The 10,016-nt window shown below is 60.0% G+C and overlaps 2 protein-coding genes across 4 annotated transcripts in view; both read right to left on the bottom strand.

Annotated features, from left to right (window-relative positions):
- Window positions 1-316, bottom strand: part of SORL1 (sortilin related receptor 1) — a 42,602-nt gene extending 42,286 nt beyond the window's left edge. For both annotated transcript variants that reach the window (XM_080568031.1, XM_080568032.1), the window contains exon 1: window positions 46-316. In XM_080568031.1, the coding sequence (XP_080424157.1) occupies window positions 46-258 (213 nt within the window). In that variant the 5' untranslated portion in view covers window positions 259-316. The remainder of the gene's footprint in view (window positions 1-45) is intronic.
- A 5,476-nt stretch (window positions 317-5,792) lies between these two features.
- SC5D (sterol-C5-desaturase) lies at window positions 5,793-9,959 on the bottom strand. Of its 2 annotated transcripts, none has more exons than XM_080567614.1 (5): window positions 9,846-9,959; window positions 9,042-9,259; window positions 8,133-8,265; window positions 7,563-7,663; window positions 5,793-7,231 (listed from the first exon to the last, which is right to left on the bottom strand). In XM_080567614.1, the coding sequence occupies exons 2-5, from the start codon at window positions 9,249-9,251 to the stop codon at window positions 6,809-6,811; spliced, it is 867 nt and encodes a 288-aa protein (XP_080423740.1). In that variant the 5' UTR covers window positions 9,252-9,259; window positions 9,846-9,959; the 3' UTR covers window positions 5,793-6,808. The 2 variants fall into 2 exon arrangements, with proteins under 2 accessions (XP_080423740.1, XP_080423741.1); XM_080567615.1 differs by having other exon boundaries at window positions 9,042-9,256; window positions 9,846-9,931.
- Between the last annotated feature and the right edge of the window lie 57 nt (window positions 9,960-10,016).

The following is a 10,016-nucleotide window of genomic DNA, read 5'->3' as shown; positions in this document are numbered from 1 at the left end:
GGTTGGGGGTCTCGGGGAAGGGGCCCGGGGGTCAGCAGGGCTCACCTGTCCGTACACCTGGATGGGCTCCGGCGGGCGCTGCTGCGCTGCGCGGCGGCTCCGCGGGGCTTCGGCGGCGGGCGGCGGGGAGCGGAGCAGCGGCGAGGGCCCCCCCCGAGCCCCCCGGCTCCCCGCCGCCGTTAAGAGCAGCAGCAGCGGCAGGAGGCGGCGGGGGAACCCCCGGGCCCGGCGAGCCCCGCCGCTGCTCGCCGTCGCCATCTTCGCGCCGCCGGGGCCGTGCGGAGCCGCGCGGAGCCGGGAGGAGCGGAGCGCCGCGCCGCCGCCCGGAGAGAATGTGCAACGGGCAGCGGGGCTCGGCATCCCCGCCCCCGGAGCGCTGCCCCCGCGGGGGATGCTCGGGGCCCCGGGGGGGAGCCGGGGGGTCGTCTAGCCCCGGGGGTGCCGGCGGGAAAAGGAGCGGTAAAAAAAAAAAAAATATATATATATAGGGGGTAAGGTATGCGAGCGGGCGGAGAGAGGTGGGAAGAAAATAGGGGGTCAAAAGCGGCGAGAAAGAATAAGAGGGTCAAAAAGCGGTGAGAAAAAATAAGGGGGCAGAAAGCAGAGAGAAAAAATAAGGGGGCAGAAAGCGGAGAGAGAAAATAAGGGGGCAGAAAGTGGAGAGAGAAAACAAGGGGTCAAAAAGCGGAGAGAAAAAATAAGGGGGCAGAAAGCAGTGAGAAAAAATAAGGGGGCAGAAAGTGGAGAGAAAAAATAAGGGGGCAGAAAGTGGAGAGAGAAAATAAGGGGTCAAAAATCGGAGAGAAAAAATAAGGGGGCAGAAAGCAGTGAGAAAAAGTAAGGGGGCAGAAAGTGGAGAGAAAAAATAAGGGGGCAGAAAGTGGAGAGAGAAAATAAGGGGTCAAAAAGCGGAGAGAAAAAATAAGGGGGCAGAAAGCAGTGAGAAAAAATAAGGGGGCAGAAAGCAGAGAGAAGAAATAAGGGATCAGAAAGTAGTGAGAAAAAATAAGGGGTCAAAGTAGTGAGAAAAAATAAGGGATCTGAAAGCAGCAAGAATAAATAAGCGGTCAGAAAGAGGGAATAAAAAATAAGCGGTCAGAAAGCGGTGAGAAAAAAGTGGTCAGAAAGCGGCAAGAGAATATAAGCAGTCAGAAATGAACACTGAAAATTAACAATAAGAAATCAATACGAATAAGCAATCAAGAGCACAACAGTCAAAAACACACAATCGAAAACATAAAATCAAAACCACAACCAAAACCCAGCAAAAAATAAATAAATAAATAAATAAATAAATGTATGAAGAAAGGGTTGCAGTGTTTTCTCTCTGGGGGTGCACAAGGTTTCCCCACCACCCCCCAAAACCCGAGGTGCACGTTTCCTCCTCTGCACACCCCCAGCTGCACGTCACAGGGCAGGATGTGGCCCCGGAGCACCCCGGTGCCGGGGGGCAGTGCCGCTTGCGTCTGGGCTGTGGTTTACTGGGAGCCGGGCCCAGGCTGTCACTGGTGCCACCTGCAGCTGGGGGGTGTGTGGGGGGGTTAACAGAAGATTTATGAAGGCCGCGCAGCGTGTGTTGTGATTACCTCGTTTGCCAACCTAAGAGCTTTGTGTCTCGCCTATCTCCAGCCCCATCCTTGTGCTGGGGGCTTTTTGGGGTAAGCAGTTTTGCAGGGAACCCATGGGCCCTGGCACAAGGAGAAGGGGCCAGCAGGGCGCACGGTGGCATAGGTTCAGGTCCTGGCTGCAGGGAGGGTGCCCTGGGTCCCCTCCTCATCCTCAACCCCTCAGCACCATTCGGGAGGGTTCCAGCACGGTGTGCTGCTGGAGCAGCTCCTTCCGTGCCGGGCCAAGCCAGCTGGCCGTGCGCTCCCTCATAAAACACTCGGCATAGGTGACGTGCCTGCGTGGCCCTCGTAGCTCATCCCTGTGGCAGAGCTGCTGTACGGCTACACGGGGATGGTGCAGAGCTGCTGCCGGTGGCAGCAACCCAGATTTGTCGGTGCAGGCAGGAGAATTTGGCTCTCGGTAGCGGGGATTTCACTCGAGGTGTCTGTGATCCGTGAGGGGCAATTCTGGAGCATCCCTTCCAGAGGGCATCCCGCTTATCTTTTCCAAGGGCTCGTGTGGCCGTATCGATGGGCACCGTTGCGATGGATGGGGTTTTAGGTGCAGGGCAGTGCCTTTTCCTGGGTGTTACGGATGAGGGAGCGGGGACCTGAGGATGAAGGAGAGCAGAGGGTCGGTGCTGGGGCCAGCGGGACCTGGGCTCCTGTGGTCAGCATCCCACAGCCCCGCTCCTGCCTGCTGCCTTGGTGCAGATCCCTTCTGGCATTTCTAACGCCATGAGAAAAACCCTCGAAGCAAAGGGCTGTGGACAGGCCGTGCGGGGAGGAATGCTCGTCAGTCCCTCGGCCAGCCCCCAGGCTATCTCGGTCCCCCACATCTCGCCGGCTTTAATAGCAGCAGTGCTGCCCAGAGCTTTCCCTGGGGAACCTTTCACCTGGAAACCTAGTTAGTGCGTTTCAGTTATGGAGTCAATATAATTATAAGCCCTCCTAATAAAGCTTTTAGCTATCATCTCGACTCTGTGTAATGTGTCTCCGGAGGATCACGGGTCACCGGGGTAAGGGCAGAGACTGCGGGAGGTTCTGGTTTTGAACAAATGCATGAGGTGGCTTTCTGTCTGGAGAGGACATGGTGGGCAGGGGAGAGGAATCCCAAAAGGCTGTGGGATCCCATCCCAAAAGAGCTGCCCCAAAATCCCAGACAAACAAGCAGCTGAATAAGACAAAATAATAAAGAATAAATAAAATAGTAAATAAATAGGAACGGGTAAGAAATGAGGAACTGGCTTGGTCATGGTTTCCAGCGTGAGGAAATGGGTGTGCATCGGGTTCCCCTTCGTCCTCCCGGCCTCGGTGTCGTGCAGTAGCGAGGACCCCTCGAGGGGGCTCGGTGCTGGTAACTGGGAACAGATGAATGGCTCTTTCTTTGCAGCAGGGAATATACATTTCTCCTCTGCCAAGGTAAGGTTTTAAAATAATAACAATAATAATAATCCGTCCCCTGCTGTACAGGGGAGGGGGAACAGAGCAGAGTTTATTTTAAGGTACATCTGGAGTTCATCAGCAGCAGGGGCTGGGGACTCCGAGAGGAGGTAAGGAGCCCCTGCCTCCTGCTTCCTCCCTGTTATTTAAAGGTTGCCTTGCGTGCTGCTGCACTTGAGACCGGACCCCAAGTGAGCTGTCCTGCCTCACAGAGCGATCCCATTCCTACACAAAGGCCAGAGAGCAGAAAGCCAAGGAGCCGTGCTGCAAAGCTTGGGCTGAGCCTGGTGCTCAGCCAGGGCGCCGTGGCCATGTGGGGACTGTGCAGAAGTGCCCGTCCTTTGGGGAATTCTGCAAGGTACGGACCCAAGCAGTCGGTTCTGCAGTATTTCATAGGCCACCTAGTTTTTAGATGAACCATTCGCTGCTGTTGTGCCAGGGGAGCCAAACCTCTCAATGGGGCACCGACGGAGCCCCGCGGGTCACTAACCCTTTCCTCTCTGCACTCTCACGCCAAGAATCCCTGGCTGGAAACCCAGAGGAAAAATCATTTCCTACAGCCCTAGGTCCTGCCTGTGGGGAGAGCTCCAGCTCAGGGCTGTGTTCCCCTGCGGGCTCACGGGTTGTCACAGCTTTACTTGCTGCCACGCATCCCTGGGGCTCTCCCCAAAGGTGTGCAAAGGGGCTGGGAGCACGGCAGGAGGATGAAAATGTGGGTGCTCCATCCCACAGTCCTCTTTTTTTAATTTTTTTTTCCCTGGCCAGGTGGAATCTGCTCCCAGATGCTGTCGGTTAAGGAACACTAAGTATAGCTTTGTAATGATGGTGGGTCTTGAAAGCAGCACAGGACTTCTGGGCTGTCTGCTTGAAACGAATCAGGCAGCATCCTGGGGGACATTCTCCAGGAGCCTTCCCCCAGCAGGACCAGGCACATGAAGCACGCACAGTACCTCTCTCTCTCCCGTGTCTGCATCTCCTGTTAAGTAGCAATAAATGTGTTGGGGAACGCACAGAATCCTTATAGTACCAGTGCTTTGCACGACGATGGGGGACTGTAATTATTGCTTTTACCATCACGTGCTGAAGTGTGTGCGTCCCTCTGGGACCAGCTCACAGCATCCTGGTGGAGAAGCCCTTTGAGGCAACGTTTGTGTGCGCAGGGGTGGTTTTTGCACAGCGTAGAGGTGGCGTGCCCTTCAGTGCCATCCCCTGACTTCTCACCGTCTCACCACCTTTCTGCAAGCAGCCACACCAGCAGAGGCGCTGCGCTTGCAAACACAATTAAGTTGCTCGGATGTAATTGTTTTTTTTTTCCCCCGCATGCTCCCTTTATTTTTTTTCCCCCTGACAAACACCCAGAGGCATTACGGGCTAACTGGCTATGAGAGCTCAGCCTGAAGAAGCAGCCCAGGAGGCACTATTCAGCCCTCGCAGCCCATCGAGCGGCAGCAGGGGGGAAAAGCTGAGGTCCTTTAACGAGCTGGGACTTCGTGTCTGCGGTCAGACCGTGGCCAAGGCTGCTGGGTTCGAGCCCCGAGGGATGCACGGGGGTTTGGTATGGGTCAGGCCACCGATTTATCATCAGCAGCCTGCTTTGCAAAAACACCCACCCACGCCTGGTGGGGCCAGAGGGTGGCAAATCCCTGGGGGTGCCACGTGCTAGGGCAGGGAGAGGCAGGGAGATGGGTGCCAGGCTTTTCCCGAGGGAGGAGGGCCCCCAGCTTTCGTGCCGAGCTCCGTGCTGTTGCCCCTGTGTTCGATCCAGGCTTTGCCTTGACCCTTGGTGTTTGTCTGGACTCCAAGTTATGCAGGGCCAGAGTTCGCGTGCACGCGGGGGGATTGAGAAAGCGCCGGGAGGGGAGAGCAGGGAGATGGGAGCATGCGGTGGGTGCGGGGAAACCCGTCGTTTGGGGAGCAGAGGGTCTGCGGTGCCCATCACCAGGGTATTTGGTCCCAAAATGGGTGCAGGTGTCTGTCCCTGTCCCTGCACACCAGAGCACCCCAAGAAGCAAAGTGTTGTATGGTCATCCCACGTGGCACCAACCCAGGCAGGTGCCCTCTGAAGGCACTGGTCCCTCTGATGGGGGAAAAAATGATTAAAAAGGGTGACGGGCACCATGCTTGGGGCCAGCTCTGTTGGTCCTGGGATCAGCCAAAACCAGCTGTGGAACAGGGTTGGGTTTATTACTGCCCTGGATGGGGGCTGACAGCAAGAGCCTGGCTGGGATGTAACGGGGAGAGATCCGTGCACCTGCATGGGCTGGGAGGTATTGGCCGCTGGTGCAGATTTTGGTGCTCATCTGGATGCATCTGCAGGGGAGAAGGGAGTCCAAAGGTTTTCTGCACCTGCCACGGACTCGGGACAACGGTGTCACGAGCCCTCGGGGTGCCATCGAGGGACAGCAGCACCCCACCCGGGGCTGGGAAGGCAGGAGGCCGGCAGCGTCACCGCGCAGGGAGATTTGGGGCAGGGGGGGGGTGACAGAACAGTGCTGACCCCACATGGCCAAGCTGAGCGCTGTATTCAGCACGCTCTGGTGTTCTCGGTGGCTTCCACAGCACTGTGCCAAGCAGACGGAGGGGTCCATGGGGTGATGGGGTGGTGCTGGGACCATGTCCCACTGCGCCTCGTGTAGGGGGCGATCGGTGGGGGGCACAGAGCGAGGCTGCCTCAGGTGCTACCGGGGAGAAACGGGGGGTGCTCGGCGCTCTCCGGACTGAGAACAGAGGCGTGAGATGTCATCAAAGTTGGCAAGTGAGATTTATTGACGGCCACCCTGACCCCAAGGCCGGGCGGCCGGGTTTCCAAGTAAGCCCGTCGGCTGTTAGGGGGGACCTGCCACGAACCAAGGCTCCCTCCCACCGCCTGCTCCCCGGCCCCAGCCCTTCCTCCTGCATTCCCTCGGGGAGCTCGAGGGGCCCACAGGGCTCAAAGTCTGTCCCTGTCCTACAGGCCGGCCCTTTTGTGACACGTCCCCATGTCACAAAGCCTCGGGGAGGCTGCGCCCCACGACGAGATGTCCCCTCACACCCGGAGCCTGCGGCGCCGTTGAGTGGATCCACAGCAGCTGCGAAAGGTAGGGGTAGTCTTTTTTTTTCACGAAATAGAGGCACGTGGGTGAAACATCGGTGTCTGCGATGGGAGAGCAAAATGCCTGATGTTACCAGCCTCTCATCTCAGCGCGATTTTACTCAGCAGCCCCTGTGGCAGCTCACGGAGCGGGACGGACGGAGACCCCGCGACGTTACCACCGTGCTCGTGTTGCGGTGCTGTTACAGTGCACGTCGCACGGACTCACAGGTGGCAAAGGAAATGATTTTTAAGCAAGGTTTGCAGCACGAAGAGAGGCTGGGGAGCTCCGTCGTGGGAGCAGGGTGGGCGCCAGGCTTCCCAAAAACCTCCATTCTCACGCAGCCGATGCTGGGGGTCGCAGGGAGCAGGGAGGGCACATTTCGGTGCAGGGCACGGACGTGGCAGGTGTTATCCGAAGGAGCCTGGATAGCAGCAGCACGATAGCATCAAGGTGTCTGTGTGCCAGGAGGAGGGGATGGGGAGGTCGGGAGCGCGCGAGACCCGTCCGCAGCGTTCGGGGGGGAGCCGTCCGCAGGCCTGGTGCCCGTCAGTGCTGAAAATCAACCCACGTCAGTCGCTCTGGTGCAAGGTGAGGGCTCTGTATGGGGAAATTTAGTCCGACGGGGGCCGGGAGCAGCAGGACGAGGCCTGGCCCCTTTCCGCGGCGGCCGGCCTGGGCCAAAATCTAGTCGGTTTTGTCGGCGGCGCCGTTGGGCTGCTCGGGGCCCTTCTCTCGGAGCCTGCGCAGGTAGTCGTGGGGGCCCTTGCCCTCGAACGAGGTGGGGCTTTTGTAGGAGCCGCCGATCTTGTCCCAGAGGGTGAAGTACTGCCCGTAGTTGTAGTCGAAGTAGAGGTGGTGGTCGGTGTGGTGGGCCGAGCCGTTGATGACGTGCCGCAGCAGGCGGGGGACGCGGTAGTCGCCGTCGTGGATGGAGATGGTCCAGACGTTGACGAAGATGTAGAGGCCCAGGTAGGTGATCTTGTGCAGGGGGAAGAGGAAGGGGTAGACGTGGTAGGGCAGGCTCTGCATGAAGCCGTCCACGGGGTGGAAGGCGTGGCTGGCGAAGGGCGTCGCAATCTTCCAGAGGTGGTGGGGCTTGTGGAAACGCTGCGGGGAGAAAAGGCGTGGTGGGCCCCGTGGGCAGGAAGGGACGGGAGCCCGACCCCTTGCGGGATGCTCCTGTTCCGAGACGGTCACAGGCCAGCATCCTTGGGGACGTTTGTGGTCCGTGGCCAGGAGAGGCTCTAGGGCCAGGAGAGGGACTTGTGTCTTGTACAGATTTTAATGGACTATGGGTTTGCTTGATGATGGGGACCAAGAAGACGAAAAGTGATGGTGGTTGGGCCACCCATCCCCATTTGCCTGGTGGTGTTTGCTCCCTAGAAGGCACAAATTTGCCCCGCCCCGGATGACAGCCCGTTATAAGGGAGGTCCCTACCTTATAGAACAGCTTGTGGTGGAGGCCTCGGTGTATCCAGTAGATGCCCATGTCGGTGAAGAAGAGGAAGGACAGCATGCTGAGAAAGACGCCTGACCAGCCTGGGGGGAAAGACACGTTAGTGGCAGCCCCCACGTGTACACATGGGGATGAGGGCAGCGAGTAGCAAAGTCAGGCCAGGGTCTTCCTCACGGAGCAGATGCAGGGCAAGGACTGCCAGTCTCTCCTTACCAGGAGAAATCGGGTTTATTGGGAGCTGAGAGAGGTGACAGGAGCACTATCAAATTAGAGCAGGGCACGTGCGAAAGCGGCCGTCCCGTCCCCTAGGCAGGGGTTTGGCCATCACCCTGCGTGGGCTGGCAGGGTGCGGGGCCTCAGCTCATAGCTGAGATGCTCTGGAGCAGGGAGGCGGCTGGCTGGGGACCAGGCACACCGTGGTGACCCATCGGGACGTGCTGTGGGCTGCAGAAGGTGTCTACAGGATCCAGGGAGAGGATGGGGATGCGGAGGCATTTATGGAGGGAGCGATGGAGAGCACGGGGTGGGCAGGTGATCCAGGGAGCAGCTCACCGTAGGGGGAGTCTTCGATGTTGTCGTAGAGCTTGCTGTAGCCCCGCACCTCGGCGAAGAAGAGGGCGACGGTGGGGACGCTGATCCAGGGCAGGGAGCGCAGCGCGTAGGCGATCTCCCGTCGCACCTGGTTCTGCGGGGCGGCAGCGCCAGGCACGGGTCAGGGCACAGGAGGAACCCGGGGAGCTGCGTGCCATCCTCCCTGCCCCATCGAGGCCACGGCCGGGTGGGGAGGGATGGAATTTAGGGTGGCATGTGGCATCTGGGGTGGCTGGGAAGTCCTTGATATTTATCAGTGCCGTGCTAAGGGTACGGTGAGCAGGGTGCGGGGGCTGCCCGGAGCGGTGCTGGTGCCCAGATCGGGGCGAAGAAGGGGCTTGGACATGGGGGAGCCAGAGAACAGAGGCAGGGACGGCTTCATAGGTCTGGGGGCTGTTGGCCAGGCCGGACTGCCTGCAGAGCCCGGTGTCAAGCCATCACCATGTCCTTTGGGTGACGGGATTCAAGGAGCACATGTTGTATCATCGCACGGCCACTCTGCCCCATTTGGCCACTCGGACACTGGAACGAGCTGCCCAGAGAGGTGCTTGGGGTCCTGTGCCCATCAGTGTCCGAGAGGCATTTGGATAAGGCCCTTAATAAAATGCTGTAACTTTTGGTTAGCCCTGAAGTGGCCGGGCAGTTGGGAGGGGACCATCATTGTAGGACCCTTCCAGCTGTTCTATTCCTATTCCTATTCCTACTCCTGTTCCTATTCCTATTTTTATTCCTATTTCTATTCTGCTTTATTCCATTCTGTACTGTTTTATTGTGTCCGGATGGGCACAAGGGGCATCATCTGCAGGACAGCAGGGTCTTGCAGGGGACCCTGGAGGGGGACGGCTGGGCTTCGGGAGGCCGGGAACCCACCTCTAGGAACATGGGGTGCTTCTGGAGCTCGTGGTCGAAGATGAAGCAGTAGCTGAGGGTGCCGAAGAGCAGGTAGAGGGTGAGCGCCCCGAGGTTGGTGATGACGAAGAGGCTGAGGAGCTGCCGGCAGGGCTCCTCCTCGGGCCAGCTCGCGGGGTACACGTAGGGCGTCAGGAGGTGGCGGTCGGCGGCCTCCAGCACCAGGTCCATGGTCGCTGCTGGGGGACGGGGACATGCAGGGAGGCTGCGGCAGGGCAGGCCCCGTGCCCTCATGGGTCCCCCCAAGTCCCCATGAATCCCCCAAGGGTCCCCCCATGGGTCCTCCCCATGAATCCCCCCAGGATCCCCATGGGTCCCCCTGGATCAACCTCAGGGTCCCACGGGGCCCCCCCCCTGGATCCCCCCAGATCCCCCTGGCTCCCCACAGCCTCCCCCCCTGGATCCCCCCAGGTTCCCTACGGATCCCCATGGACCCCCCCCCGATCCCCATGGATCCCAAAGGCTCTCCTACAGATCCACATGGATCCCCCCAGGTCCCCCCCCGGATCCCCCCATATCCCCATGGATCCCCCCGGATCCCCCCGGGTCCCATACAGATCCCCCCCCCCCCCCAAATCCCCCCGGATCCCCCCGGATCCTCCCCGAGATCCCCCCGGTCCCCCCCCGGTTCCCCCCCGGGCCCCCCCCATGTATCCCCACGGATCCCCCCGGCTCCCCCGGCCCCGATCGCGTTGGCCCCGCGGTGCCGACCCCCCCCTCCGTGCCCCCCCCCCCCCCCCCCGCTCCCTGACCCCCCCCCGGTACCTGCCGGCGGCCCCGAGCGCGTCGCGGGGCGGGGCGGGGCAGCGCCGCCCGGTAGCGCCACGTGACGTCACTCGCGCCACCGCCGGCGGTGACGTCACGAGGGGGCGTGGCGCGGGAAAACGGCGCCTCCTGGGGGCGGGGGGAGGGGGGGGGGCGGGTGTCCGTGTGTCC

Source organism: Anser brachyrhynchus (genome assembly GCF_964034855.1).
Source record: "Anser brachyrhynchus genome assembly, chromosome: 25".
Lineage (NCBI taxonomy): Eukaryota > Metazoa > Chordata > Aves > Anseriformes > Anatidae > Anser > Anser brachyrhynchus.
This window is presented reverse-complemented; position numbering and strand designations above follow the sequence as displayed.

Coding starts and splice junctions, on each gene's coding strand:
- SC5D (XM_080567614.1), bottom strand. CDS start 9,251: ATGGACCTGGTGCTGGAGGCCGCCGACCGCCACCTCCTGACGCCCTAC. Junction 8,266..9,041: donor AGCACCCCATGTTCCTAGAG/GTGGGTTCCCGG, acceptor GCCGCCCCGCAG/AACCAGGTGCGACGGGAGAT. Junction 7,232..7,562: donor ACCACAAGCTGTTCTATAAG/GTAGGGACCTCC, acceptor TTCTCCCCGCAG/CGTTTCCACAAGCCCCACCA.